Source organism: Fringilla coelebs (assembly GCF_963513975.1).
Source record: "Fringilla coelebs genome assembly, chromosome: 1".
NCBI lineage: Eukaryota > Metazoa > Chordata > Aves > Passeriformes > Fringillidae > Fringilla > Fringilla coelebs.
This window is the reverse complement of record NC_140028.1, coordinates 96,415,653-96,431,490: the sequence shown is the minus strand read 5'-3', so window position 1 is coordinate 96,431,490 and position 15,838 is coordinate 96,415,653. Positions and strand designations below refer to the sequence as shown.

Here is a 15,838-nt window from a genome sequence, read left to right as displayed (position 1 = left end):
CCTCCTAGCTAAAAAAGAGAGAGGACTGAGCTCTCTTTGTGTGTTCTGGGAGAAATTTGTGCTGATAATGCCCAGGAGAGGCAGTGCAATGCCCTGAAAACTAAGCTGTGTTAGTGCTGCCTGATCTAGCCCCAGAACTAGAAGCAAAACATTCATGGAATTAGCACAGCATTTCTTCTGAGTTACTTTCTCATGCTGAAAAGCAAAGGCATATTATCTTAGACCACACACTGGGTCAATACTGCTGTATTGTTCCTGGTACCAAATATGGAGTCTCTGCATGGACTGCACTTAAACCATCCACACACCATGCCTAACATCCTGCTTTATTATTGAAGTAATCTGTTAGGAATATGAACTGAATTGTACCTCCTCTGCTACTACTGCATGGAGCTTGAGTATCTATCCTCTTGCCTTGCACTGCCTGAGAAAGCTCTCATTTATTCAACTCCTCAGAAGCTACTTGGGGAAAAAGGAAATGTCTCCTCGCATCTCTCACAAGGGAAGATAAAGGAGGGAAGGTGAAGTAAAAAAAGACTTGGTCATGTCCAACAGTGAGGACTCTAAAACTATCCCATCACAGAGATAATACAGGAAGGAAGTAAGCCAATTTTTGGTAATTTCTGGACCTTTTTCCAGCTTCCTGCTTTCTGCCTTTCAGGGAAATGCAATGAAAACTGTCCTTCCTCCTTGTGACTCATGAGCTTCTAATGCCTACTCTTGAGCAGCTGAGATTAGAAGATGCATAGGCATCATTCTTTCTCAGGACACAGGGACACTGGGAAGGGAGAAGGAGTACTAGGGGCTGAAAGATTAAAATAGCACAGATCACAGGTATTTACATTCCTGGTGGGAATATTATCCAAACAGCTAAATGGCATTTAAACCTTCATCTATTTGACCCTATTCCCATTGGTTAATTGAGGAAAGCTGCCAGCATGATATTTATGCAATAGCTACTAGCTCAAAAAAACAAGACATATTATTTTAAAAATAAACAAGAAAGAAAGTGCATTGGCATGACCAATAAAATTTTTTACATTCTGTTGTTTTCTTATACCTATTTGGTATTTGTGGCAGCTAGGTCATTTTGTGAAACACAACTGTATTTGCAAACTGCAATATTTAAAAGCAGGCTTTATTTTTGTACTGGACATGGTGACAAAATTTAAAATGTTTTTATTACTATGACTTTTTGTATCAATCTAACTAACACCTGCTGCATTTTACATAGTTACACATGATCCTACAGTTTTTACAGTGTTGGTAGGTGGTTACCCATCCTCTGTCTGCGAAGTGGTCTGAACGGTTTTATCACCTGACAGTTTAATAAACATAAAAATGCTGTGGAATAGTCACTCACTAAAGAGATACCATATGAGAATATAGTTTCAAGATTCAGTTAAAAAGAAGCTGGGCACCAATGCCATGGGAATCTCATTTTTTGCACCTGAAGATGGCACTACATCCACAGGGAACAAACACATCACACTGCTTTTGTAGTGCCAGGTTTTTGAGTGGAAGTGCAAAGACACCTGGCGAGTCTTGCCTGTAGGTTGCAAAATTCTTACTTCTTATGAGTGCAAAGGGCTAGAAAAGACAGCAGAATGATATTCTAGTATTCCCTAAAGAATGCACCAATTAGATGCATCAAATGAAATCACATAATTGTACTATTCTTGTTTTCCTCCCATGACAAATTCTGGGAGAGTGAGCAACTACATTTTTTGGTAATGTTAGGATCTTCATGAATTTATTACTTGTATTTATTTGTCCATTCTTTTTTTCCCCTCCCAGTTCTGTTAAATAATTTGCATAATCAAAAGCGATTATCACTCACAAATAAGTAAAATCTCTTATATTTGCTATTCATAGTTATTGTCATATGAGGAACACAGAGTTATACAATAATGTTATGCAGAAAATGAAATTCTCCTCCCACTGCCTATTAAAAGTATCAAGAAAAAAACAACAGGTATCTTCTGAAAATACTGTGATATTCAGAAAAGTTAAATCTGGCACATAAAAAACCCAATAGCAAATTAACAAGAGCCTGTAACACTACTGATTTGTGAACAGAAAGTACAAATATAAATGTTTTAACAACATATCATCCATAAAAAAGTATTTTTCCACGCAATGTACATAAATTCTACTGTATTATCACTGTTCTGATAATGCAGCCTAGATGAATGGAAGTTGGATTAACTTGTCTTGAAACTGTGTAATTTTTCTTAATCAGTTTTTCTTGTTTGAAACAGCTCTTCTTCAAAGCACTTTTTTTTCCTCCAATGGGGAGAAAAAAAAATGTGTCAAATTATGTTTTCCTCAGACCTTAGCACAGACCACTGAATATGTGTCTATGTATTCCTGTGGTTAGTTTCACGATACTTTTATGGTTTAAAGTATAATTTAGTTGTACTGGACTGTCATTCATGATGAAATAAAAGAAGTTATCTATGAAATCCTTTTTATTACAGCTTATGCCACAAATGCTTTTATACTGAGAATATTTTTTACAGGATTAGCCCAATAATGAATGTTACTAAAAGTAGAAAACAAAGTGCTTGAAGCTTCCAGAATAGCCCTTGGATCTGAAATTCCCCCAGATGTAAGCCAACAATGGAAAAGCTTCCTAAAATGACAGGAATATCTTCACACAGCAGGGACTAGCTACTGGGAGATGTGAATCTACATTTAGCATTTGGTTCATGCAATTCAGTGTTTGCACAAAGAATCATCACACTCACTTTGCAAAACAGAAAATCACCACAGATCCTGTGCACTAAGTCAATGGTCTTTCTAAAACTTCTGTTGCCAGAAATATAACCAAGTTAAGCCAACATGGTTTAATGGTAAGTAGTACTATGGCTGTAGAGAAACATTACCAAGACTGCTTTTAGCCTTATAGAGGGCTCCTGCAGTCCAGCAACTGCAGAAAACTGGCTCTTATTTGTCACCTCTTAAAGGCTGCTGAACAATTAGTAGCCTGGAGTTTGCTAACTACTCAAAGACAGCTTTAACATATAAGTATTTCCAATAAACAGGGTTCCCTGAACCTAGCAAGTTCAAAGGCCATGTTTTGGTTTTTTTTTTTCCTTATTCGTTTGAATGGGTAAGCAAAACAACCACTTCTGTAACATCCATCATGGATAGCACTCCTGGTTGTTACAATAATTAGTCCTTGGACTCAGTATAATTTCCAACCAATACACAGAGTGGAAAGCAGAACAGCATCTCTTTTAATGTGTTATCCACTATTACTTACTGTACAGGGAATAGATCTTCCACTTGGAATTGAGAAGAGGAAAGGTATATGCCCAGATAATCCAAGAGGCCAAGAATACAATCATTGAAATCATAATCATTTGAAATCAGCATACTGATTTCAGAGAATGCTAGTTATGTTGATCCCTAAATTCTGAATTTTCTACCTAAACTGATTTTTTTCCTTTCTCATTTTTATCACGCAAACCTCACACACAAGATGGCACCACATACGTCTCTGATTTACAGTTGAAAACATCTGAAAATGGCATTTGGATTTCTCAGATAAAAAGCACTTTTTGAAATGGTACCTGAAAATGCCGGTGGACAATACTGAAATTTCACGTCTAATCTCCTCTTACTGTCCCTTGGAGAAAGTGCACAATGGTTTTAACAACAGTGATGATGACTAGATATTTTTATATAACTTGTCTCTAAGAAAACAGAAAAAGTCCATATTTCTTCCTTTTCCACTGTCCACGTACAGGTCTGGTCTTTCATTAGAAAAGCATGCCATATTCCTGTACACCAATTTTTTAAACCGATTAAGTGCTAATTAAAAGCTAACTTAAAACTAAGAATTTTTAAGCAGTACTTCCATTAGGGATGCACAATTTGCCATGCAAGTTGCAGTTGCTGGAATGATGAAAATTATTTAAGATGCTGGAACTCATTCTTGTTCCACTGAAAGATCACAGGGTAGCAAAACTGTACTGCTACTCTATTTCAGGGCTAGGAATAACATACAGAAGGTTTTGTATTAATGGAGCTGATGGCACTCTCATACTTCCACCGTGTGCCAACCCATATAAAATTAGAGACTATCCAACAAGGCAGGTGCTGCACAAAATTTTAAAATCAGGCAATCTTTTTTTTCCATCTGCAAATTGTATTTGGCACCACAGCAAAGAGAAACTAGCATCAGTTTATCCAAAACAACCTTCTGAGGCTGACATTTACAGCAGTTATCAATACTGCAGGTCATAGGACAAAAATTAAATGGAATGATCACACTCAGTTGAACTGTACAGAGTGAATAGAAATAATAGAACAAGATAATCTAAAAGCATAAAAGAAGGGAACAAAGTCTTGGACATCAAGTTGAACAAGAAGCCCCCACACAGCTTAAATGCCAGATAGAAAAACTTTTCAAGCAGAAGACAATAGAACTAAGTCATAACTGATTTCTCCATTTTGTGTAACACAGTGGAGCCAGGGATATGTTCCAGTCAACCAGTAACCCATGTGTTCCAGTCTTTATGCTATGTGTAAAAGCAAGCATTATAATGATTCAAATGGTCCTCTTGACAAAATAATTAACAGGGTACAGGTGAGAACAGGTGTGTAAGTTTGGATAACTTCCAAATTCCACCAAATAAACTTACATATTAAACTTTCTCCTTCCCTTGGGGGCCATTGTAAAAGACTTTGGAGGTGGGAATTAGACTGCTGAGAGGTGTGACAGGAGGTAGACATGTTCTGATGCCTATGTTAGGGCTAATATAATTTCTACAGGTTTTTCCTGTGTCTATGATAGTTAGGAAATACATTTTCAAAAATAGTCCCTGCACTTGGTATCTAAATAAATTTCTGATCTTCCTCTGGGAAAGAGTTCCATAGTTTCTTTGTATAATATAGGTTGAAATATTTCCTTTTATCTGTTTTACCTGTTTCTTTTCAGTTTACCTGAATATTGATTTACTTTCACTCCTTTTTGTAATATAAGATAAAAACTCCCATGGATTTAATTTTTTATCTCAAATTTATATTGTTGACAGTTTATTCTTAATGCATCTTAGATATAAATATATTATTTGATTAATGATATACTGGAGTAACTGCAAAGAAACAAAAAAAAATCACTTCTCCAGGAAAAAGGAATTTTATAGATTAGAAAGAAAGCTCTAAAGTAATCTTTTGCTGTGAAGTCCAAGAGACATGAAAAAGTTTGAGTGTCTGAGTCCAGGTAATTTGCCCCGACAGTATTTGAAAACCAATTTAAAAAGTCAGACAACATTTTGCGTGGATGGATACTATGAAGTCCTGTGATTTACCTGCACTGCCCAGAGGTAGTCCAGACGCAGTTTCAAGTCCACCTGTCTTGAATGCAGTGCTAAAGCACAAGAAAATAGCAAAATAGCTAGTATTGGTTCATAGCCACGCATATAAAAGGAGCCGCCCCTTAAAAATAAGAAGAAAATAAGTGTGTTATTCCAGGTCTAATACCTAACACTGCACATTTAATATCAGATCCTTAGTTTAGAACACATGGGTACCTCCTAATCACTAGATTTTTCTGTAGAGGCTCATCTGGGCAGGAAGACGGGTGATAGTACATCTGATCACTGCATCACACCAACATGCAGTTCTTGAGGATTTTTAGATGCTATGCATTATTGTAATGTGTGTGCATGTTTTTAATTAGAAAATATATAAACATTGAAAAGCTCAAAAGCTTTATTGAAATTGCAATTGAGGGCTGCTGAAACATGGCAGCTGAGTTTTTAACTGTGTTTTCCTGTTCCATTCCATAGCTAGACTGCAGTGTTCAGCTGGGTACATTAACATAAAACTACAGAACAGTGGGGCAACAGTTGCCAGCTCCCAAACGCTGCTTTCTTGTTGATGGATGTTACTAGATCCTACAATTGCTGGGGAGAGGATGATTGATGTGTTTCTTATGCTCTACTCCTAGGCAGCACTGAACACTAGAGGACAATTCAGAAATAAGTAGTCAGTGTGTGACTATCCATAAAAAATTACCCATTGCTTAATTTTGCAAGACACTTACCCCACTGCTTTTCTGTAGCCACTGAGTTCCAGAATAAGTATGTACAAAATTGTAACAAAAAGCAGGAGAATAATTTTTGGCAAGGAAGATACACGTAGAAATATTGCCAAGGTGAGAGTCCCCACTACACAGGAAAGGAAAGCATAGTGGGCTGTGTCACATGGAAGTTCATTCATTGTTTTATTTGTTCCACCAGGAGAAATTATAACTATTGAGCTGCTGGAATTGGTATTCCAAACCCAAGGCATGCAGCCAACCTAAAAAAGACAGGAGAGGTGAGAAGGGAAGAATGTTAAATATGAAATAAACAGAAATGTAGTTGCTATGGAGGCTGACTGTAGTTCATTGCTAATTGGAAAAAATGTTGCTGTGGAGTTCCCACAAAGCTCAATGCTGTATTAAAATGTCCTTTTCCTGCAATGCTCCACTGAGTTTTAGGGGAAAGACACAATTTGTTAATTAGATGCCAATAAGGGCGACCAATTGAAGTGTGGGCTTAGTTGAATAGTTTCCCTCTCAGTGCTCAAACCTAAGAGATTCTCAAGCCAGGATATTCCTGCAAAATTAAGGAACTTCAGTTAACATTTTATTTGTCTGTGCAGTTGAAAAAGGTTCTTTTACAGAGCACAGAAATAAATTATTGTTTTACTGACTATGTAAATCACATAAACTTTAATTACTTAAATATAAAATAAAACATTTTAATTGAGTGAAAAACTAAAAATCTTTTTCCATCTCACAGCTACTTCTGCTGTCACACGTTTTTGAAATACAAGGACTCATCTTTAATTACACCTTTCATTTCAGTTATCCAAGGAATTCCATTTCCTTCTTACACTGGGAAATAAAATTTTTTCATATATCTCTTATGGGAAATTTGGGGAAATCTAACCTGCTTTTCCTAAAGACAAAGTCATGTACATATCTCAGAGCTGTTACCCAAGGAAGAGAGGAATTTCTGGCAAATAGTGCAAGTCCCTAGAGCTCCAGTTTTAACTGCAGTCCAACCTTCACCCCTTACAAAGGAAAAGGATAAGAATTAGTATAAGTAGGGGAGAGTGGGATGGTAGTGTGAAATTGATTTAACAGGCACCATCACATAAACCCTGCCCTGTACTTAAGCATCTCTTTTGAAGTGCATTATAAGACCATTTTATTTCATCCTGACCACTGACAATGAAATTTTATAGCATGCTGTAAAGTAACTGACATCCTGAAGGGTGATTAAGCCATGTATTTTAGAAGGGGTTGTAGTAACTTTGAAAGATGAGACATAATAAATAAAATAATGTGAGTTAAACTCATAATGGGTAACACTATGAAATGAGATTGGGAAAGTGAAATGAAAAATCCCTTTTAATGGGATTTTGTTCAATATCCTTAAAAATGCCTTCATACTAAACTATCCAAAAACATGCATGAGGGCTTCATCAGTGATCTGGAATCCATCCAGGAAAATATCATCTGCTATACAACCAGTAGTGGAACGTCAACCACTAGCTCTTTTGACAGATGAGAATTCTAGAGGCATTACTTTGCAGGAACTAATAATTTCTACTGATTAAACATTTCTACTTAGGTTACAAGTTACTTTGTTCAGGAATGGATTAAGTTTTGTTCTAAGTCGTAACTGAATGATCACTCCCTTTTTGGAGGTCAGAACTTCTGAACTCTAATTTGTCTTCCACTGTTGTTCAGCGTTGCCTTAGGGTTTACAATGGCTGTTTCTCATTCTCACTGTCTTTAAGTGGCAACAACGGTGCTTGTTTCATTTGGTCAAAGTAAGGGTCAGATCTGTGGGGGCTGATTCACAAAGGTTTTAGCTGTCATAACTTTCATCTCAATTTCTAAGTCAGATTCACAGAATTTTCTGAGCAGCTAGCCTGGAACCACTGCAAAGCTCTATGCATTTTGTGCTCATGTCCGCACTAGGAACCATATATACATCTGTGTGCTATTAGGGCTGTGTGTTACTCACACAGATGGTGTCCAGGAATTTCCAGAAATGTCTCAACATCAGCAATTCTTGGTTCCTCTCAGGACATTGGAATCCACAGAAAAGGGACCCTCTGCCCAGTCAGTTCATGGGGATAAGCTAATTGTTATGTTCTCAGGGCAGGTCCAGGGACAAGTGAATACACAAAATACAAAAAACAAAATATGGGGCTCGGCGTCTCAGCACTGAGAATTGCTCGTGCCTTCTTAATGGTCAGAACACATTGTCAAATTCCTGCAGAGAAGCATTATTTGAAACATCTGCCTTCTCAGCATTTCCAGTTGTGTTTCATGCGCTATTTTTATGTGGATTCTTTCCTTTGAGTACCCTAATATGTTTAATTCATTAGCATTAGCAGCCAAAATGCTAAAGATGAGCACTAGGAATTTGTCAAGGCAACTGACTGACAAATACTCAGGTGGAAGTTTGAATACCATTTCAATTGAAGTCGACCATTTTGAACTCTCTGCTAATCTACAGTAAAGGAATGTCAATTTTCAGAAAGAAGTATTGAACACATTCACTTCATAGAACAAAAGTTTTTTAGACATTAGATGTCAATGGATCATATCAGCAGCACTTTGTAAGCACCTCTTCTTGTTACCCAAAACTGTCCATATTTTAAGATCTCTTTATCTTTTCTGATCTGCCTGGACTAAAAATATCCCCATTATTACACAGAGGTATCTTCTGTAGGTTGTCAAATAGAAATAGTAATCTTGTTTTGACGCCAAGCCTTGTCTGTCACAAAATATTAGCCATTGAGCTAGTAAGCAAGTTGAACATTTAAAAATGGTTTTCCCATAAAGTCCATGACACCAGCAGTCTACATGATGCTAAGATTTGAAATACAAATTTATATTGGTTTTGAATAGGAATTATCTGTGTAATTTGCTAATGGCTTTGCCATTCCTAATTCAATACACTGTCTCAGGCCAATGAAATTTCCAATTGCAGCAAAGGGATTTAATTTTAAAAAAGTGTGCTCTGCAAGTATGAAAAATAAAACAAATAGGAATTCATCAGATGAGAATATGGTATGTGTTTAAGGGATCTGCACAAGCACGTTCATTAAACACAATGCTAATTTAAGTGAAACTTGATTCAAATACTTACCACACACCCTTGAGCCACAGAGTATATTAAGATCACAATAAAAATACACAAAATGGTACGAATTTGTATTGTCAGGCACCCTGGAAAACACTAAAAAAAAGAAAAGAAATATTTATATAAAAATATTTAAAGTATTTTTAAAGTGGGGTTGTTATTTTTTAGTAGTCTATAAAGAGAAGTGAATAAAGGACACAGAAATTTCACCTGTACTGCAAATTATGAAATTGCAGTTATTGTTGTGGAGTAACTGTTATTCACTTGTAGTGTGTTAGGTGTATTTTAATGGTAATTGCAGTTTTGGGGATAATAAATGTGAAATTACTATTGCTATATATTATTTCTCACTACAGTTAAAACTCCTAGAAATTTTTAGGTGTATGTCTACTCATGATGCAAATAATATTCTAGGATGGCATTTGATTTTGCTCTCATGGGGAAAATACCCAAAGCAACTTTCGAGTTGCAAATTTTCAGCTCCTTTGCCTTGCAAATTGTGATCCAAGAGAACATACTGTGATAGCATAGAATTTTGGAGTGGTATATGTGTCTTCTGCTATAATAGGCAGGTGAAATGGCAGGGTAGTTTTAATTATTGTGACTCATAAAAACATTGAATTTTTCAGAAACAGCAGCAGACAACAAAAATATCTGGTGAAATGGAGTCTTGAATGTTTTGTTTATCTCCACTTTTACCCTGATTCTGTTTGTCACACTATTAAGTTCTTGCTGCTATGAAGCCTGTGGCAGAATGTGAGAGAGGAAGGGTAAGTCTGACAGGCTATGAACTTAGGCTGTCTCTTTCAGACCACAGGACTTCTTCTGGTGACTTCAAGGGTCAAGAATACAATCCAAAAAACAGTCAGATTTAAAGTGGGGACTATCCTGTGTCCTTTAAAAGGAGGAAGATCATACTTATCAATGCTAAATTTCACTTGTGCTTAAATGGAACAAGCAAACACCTGATTTTTCAATGAAAATCAACAGGTTTTGAAGAAAAGCTGTTAATTTCGTGGGTATCACCAGCCTCAAAACCATAGCTTCCAGCCAGCAGCCAAATAGTCAGAGAAAGACTACTGTAGCCTTCAGAATACAGCAATTACAGGAAAAAAAAAAAGTAAGCATGAATCTACAAATATATTCTGGCTACAATATAGGTTAAGTTCATGTAAATGTAGGTGTGGAGCAATCAATATAATATCAGTCGTAGATTTGTATTATAGATCTGAGTTAATTTTCTACACCAGTGTAAGGACCAGCATCAATCAAATAGATTGAGATACCTGAGGTATATCACCTTTAATAAAACTGAGCATATTGAAGAAAAAATAGCTCAGATTATAGGAATCTGAGATTGAAAAATTGTGTCTCAAGGGAGATAGAGCACTGTTCAAACTACACTATGAAAAAAAGGACTATTTCTGCATTCGTTCACCACTATCATGCAGTTCTGATTGGAAGGGACCTCAGGGGGCTGAAAAGTACTCTCTGCCTTGACACCCAGAGTCTCAGGGCCATTTTTGTAGAGTTGGTTGCTGCTCCTGTGTCATTGCACAGCATTATTTCTTCTCAGAACCTGGACTTTACATTATACATTCTATATTCATAAGATTCCTGTTTGCCCATTCTGTCAACCTATGTAGGACCCTCTCAATAATCATCCTGCCAGCTGTTCTCACAAAATTGTAGTCACTTGAAGACTTGACATGAGTATTTGCCACGTCCTTCTCCAGGCTGTTGATAAAAATGTCTGACAGGATAGGGTCCAGGATAAATTCCTGTAGTATCCCACTTATTACTGGTTTCAAGGTAAAGTATAAGCATAAAGTGCTATGCTCTGAGTGTGATTACCTCCATACTATTTTACCCATCAAACTGTCCACCTAACTAGACCAGAATCCTATATACAAGTGGGGTGGAACATATGTGGTTTTATCCATATAAATAAAATACAAACTAATTTTGCTTGAAGAAAAAAAATATATATTCCATTAATTAAGTTTGCAACCAAATAAGCTGTCTACTGTTTATTAAAGATACAATACCCATGGTTTGAAGATAATGTTGGATGGTTAATAGGGATAAAACAAAATATGGATTCCAAGATCACATGTCCTGACACATTGCACAGACAATTTTTTTGGTCTGTGTAGCACATACATATTTTAAATGTTGACATGCTAGGCTATTGGGTTAAAATGGAAAAAAAACCTTTAAAAGATAAGGTATGAGACATGTATGAATTAAAATTCTGACACTATTAAGATTTATACTTCTGACTTTAAGTCATTCTAAGATTGTATCAGCACTTTTATGACAGCATAGAATTTTGGGCTTAATTTTCTTTGCTTTCTTTGTTTATGAAATTTTTATTAACTAAATAAGTGGTGTCAAATTACCAAAATTCTAGGTAACAGGTACTGTAAAATATTATTAAAGTAGTTCTATGAGTGAGGTATTTAATGCTAAAGCATGGAGAAGCTCAGTCACTTGTGCAGTGTAAAAGTGCAAGTAAGTGCCATAAGACTGATTAAAATAAGGAAATGGTTGTTTTACCATTGTATATCCATTATCCACATCATATTAATTTTAATTATTATGAGATTTTTTTTTGCTACAAAGTTTTAAATTGTGATATTCTAAGGTTTTATATTTCTTTATTTTTCTAAGACTGGATTTGATCCTGTATAGTATTGGATCTCTGGAAGAACCTGGAATAAATACAAATTATCTTGACTGACAAAACAGAAGGAATACTTCTTATGTTTGCACTAGCCCCAGGTAAATGGTATAAAGAGAAGTAACTTGCTGCAAATTTAGTCTGCATTTCTATGATCTATACTGAGAAGAACAGATGATAAACTACTCTGCCCTAATAAAAAAAAGAGATCATCAAAGTTACTCCCAAATAATTTTGTAAGTTCATAAATAATGTTCTTTTCAGCACCTGATACTCTGCTAATATACTATTTATGTTCCCATGAAAACACATGCTTTCCTTCTGCAAAAAGGCAGACTTTTGCAGACTTTTTAAAACTAAAATTAGTGTGTCCTAATCAGAAAAGCTCATTATATGAGTAGGTGCTTTTCCCTGTTATTTTTATGAAAAGACTAAATTTATATTAATCCAATAGAGATTTCTTTAATGAGAAAATTAGCCTGTAGATGCTTTATTCTGATCTGGCAGACCTATTTCTCCCCTAAAACAACCAAATGTCCTTCTGCATCATTACTGTTGTGAAAATATGATGCAGGAGAATTAATCATTACTGAAGGTTTTGAAAAGGCCAAGGATTGTGCGTGCAAAACATTGTGCTTTACCATCAAAACAGCTGCTGTTTTGGCAGGAAAAATTTTGAAAACAGAGGGCATGTTAGCAGGACTTTACACCCAGACCAGCTGGAATCAAAGGGAGAACTATTATGCTCTGTAGTCAGAAAGGAGAAATAGTCAGGTTAAAGCAGTTTATTTAAACACAATATTTAGTGGTAGGTGTTCTGGGAAGATTTAGCAAAAAACAAAGTGTAGAATTAATGGCACTGAATGCTACACTGCTGTAATGATTATTCTTTTAAAAAGCCTACTTTCAGATGACTCATCTTCGGCTTTGAAGTGTCCAATACATTACTTACTAAGGAACTTTAAACACATAAATTTCAGACTCTGTGAATCTGTGAAGCATCCACTGATGGCTTCATATTCCAAAGGACAAACACATCATGGACCCCAAAGGGAAGAACAGCCACAAAATCTTAAATCACTTACTTGTACTCGTGTGACATGTAGGTACATGATACAAGCCACTAGGAAGCATATGCAGAACACCAGGAGGACAAGAACTACGGTACTCCTAGAAGGAAAACACAATAGAAGTAATGCAGTGCAACTCAGTAGCACGTGAGAACAAACTACAGTTAGGGGTCCTTCTAAAACAGCATTTTATAAAGGGTGGAGGATGTGCTCCTCAACCTTGCTGTTATACTAACCACCACAGTGCAAATTAAGCACTGATCTCCAGTGCTCTCAAGACTATGAAATTAGTAAATGCTCTTGTAAATGGTCCTTGCTCTGATGTCAGAAAGGAGATCAAAGAACCTCAAAAATTCAAATGTATGGTAGTCAGGAGAGACATGCTCTAATTGTAGGCTAGTGCAGAATATTCAGCATAATGAGTCTTGTAAGGAGAGTGTGTAACTCAATTACTTGGCCTTGGCAGTGGTGTTAACAGTTACCAGATGCTTTTTCTATCTCATTCCTCTTTCTCAAAGATTCAGAAATCAATGATCATCCAATTTAGACACAGCCAGTGAAATAAAATCAGAGAAAACTGCCTTCTAATGAAACAGAAAAATTCCCTCATTTTGAGTCTTCCTCAATGGTTAGACAAATCTTAAGTTTCACAAAGATGATGTAATAATTCTTAAATTCCTAATCTTCCCTCTTCTGATCTATCAAAATAGGCTTGTTCTTAATGAGAAGAGGGGTGCAAGCCAAGAACTATCTCCAGAAAACTTCTTTTGGAAAAGTACCCTATGGATGTGAGCAAGCTGACAAAAATTAGTCCACCAGTGTGGGTGTATTTGATTTCTGCCCAGGGACAGCCTGGCCCCATGCTAGTGCTGTATGGCAGCAGCATAACATGATCTTCACACCTTCTTTTCTAACTTGTGAGAACAAACCAGTGAGTCCAGAAGCCATGTGAGCAACGAATTCAGGCATTTATGTATCCTTGCCCTAGACAATTACTGGAAAAAGATTGTTTTCTAACAGCAGAAATGTGCAATTCTCCTGTAGAGTTTCTAACTATTTGACTTTCATTTCAAACTAATGTAACAGTTTGTATTGATACAAGAACTGGGGGAATTCTGCGGTGTAGCATGTGTACCCAGAAGGGGAAGGTGACTCTGGGTGCTGTTGGTGTGGACTCTGAATACAAGTATTAATCAAGGCAGGATCTCATGCCTTTAGAGAATTCACTTGTATTCAGGATGGTAGCATGCTAGAAAAGAATGCAGGGGCTATGTCTGCAAAATCTTGTAACGCAGCAACAGCTGACAACTGACAGTAGTGCTGAGTGGGACCCTGACAGACATTAGGGTTGGCATCTAAAAAGGGCTACATTGCTTTTTTTAAAAGTAAACACAGAATCTGACATTAGAAGGGTTCATAATCAGGGCTTTTAGCGGCTACACTGTACATGTGCCTCCATAATTGGACAGCTTAGGTTGACAGGAACATAGCCTTACTTTGACCACTTCCATCTGGGAACATAAAATGTGTCTCTAGTTGGGAAGCTGTTTTGCTCAAAAGATGATAAGAATTGTGAGAATAGTAAGCCTATTGATTTCTGTATATCTATGCAGTTATTGACTTTCCTATGACATTTTCTTGTCTAGATGATCAACCTCCTCCTTGAAATATATATATAACTTCTCCCATTAGGGTAACATATTACAAGACTTGTATTGGCTTTTGCATTCTCTTGCCATTCGTATAACTACTTTGGCAATCCAAATCATCTTAAAGCTCCAACTCTGGAATAAGGGGAAATTTTCCTGTACTTCCAAAGTTTTAATTTAGCTCATGTTTGCATCTGTGTCGCAGCAAGGGAAGAGCCCAAGCAGAATTTGGCTGTATGAAGCCACCACTCATCCTCTGGAAGAAAGGAACATTCAGTGGGTGGCTTTTTTAACTAACCCAGTCCATCTTCATTACCTTCTGTGGTGATATTCTTCTGGAGCTTGTATGTCTGTCAGATCACTACTTAAACTGAGTCTGTGCCCATCTGTTTTTAAGTAATAGTAGTTTTTTGAAAAGCTATTATATGATTCTTGGAAATTCATTCTGGTTTCAACTACAGTAATACACTTTGTTTCTCCTTGTTCAAAACTGCTGTCTACTGCAGCTGTGGCTTATTGAAAAAGAAGGTGAAAGACTTCTTAATCATGCTCCAATTAGTCAGCAGAGTCATTAGTCTGGAAATTGTGTAATGATGACTAAGCTCCTTTGAATTCTTTAGATGAAAGGTACTATATTACAAATTATTGTTTCTATTTTATTAACTTGAATAAACTGTTTTTCAATCTTTCAACTAGAAATAATAGAATATAGAAGTATTATTCTAACGGGGGATTTGTGAATAGAAAAGACCGTAATTTAAGTGGAATTTTCAAAAGCATTATCCTGTGGCCAGTTCTATTCCCACTGAAGTAGTTATAAAAGTGAGTAAATTTTGTTCTCAATGCTTTGATATTATAATCTGAAAAAAGTTGATTATTCATAATTTTTATACCTTATACACAATTCTATCTCTAGATTTGAAAATGGTCTAATTATTTTTTATTTAGTAAGCACTCACAAAGAACTGAAAAAATCTGAGGTAATCACTAACTAATCACTCAACAATAGGCATAGGACACATCCCAAACACACCACTTGGTTATGTTTACTTAAGTGCAGTCAAGGCTGGACTGCAAGTTATATATGCATAGCCAAAATACACACTAGACACTTTATGTAGGGATAGCCCTACATACCAAAAACTTCAATGAATGCTATAAATGCAGGCCTCAATGCAGCTGGATGGGTACTTTCAGTACTTTGTTCCCATTATGCTCTGCAGGGTTTTATCTCTGTTGCTATCAATACCTGAAGTACTTAATACAAAGTAG

General features: G+C 36.3%; 1 protein-coding gene across 1 annotated transcript in view; it reads right to left on the bottom strand.

Moving 5' to 3' along the window:
- ADCY1 (adenylate cyclase 1) overlaps positions 1-15,838 on the bottom strand; it is a gene marked incomplete at both ends in the record, with an annotated part of 143,433 nt that overhangs the window by 12,930 nt on the left and 114,665 nt on the right. The window contains 4 exons of the mRNA XM_084226822.1: positions 5,322-5,448; positions 6,059-6,315; positions 9,171-9,260; positions 12,933-13,017. Coding sequence (XP_084082948.1) covers positions 5,322-5,448; positions 6,059-6,315; positions 9,171-9,260; positions 12,933-13,017 — 559 coding nt within the window. The remainder of the gene's footprint in view (positions 1-5,321; positions 5,449-6,058; positions 6,316-9,170; positions 9,261-12,932; positions 13,018-15,838) is intronic.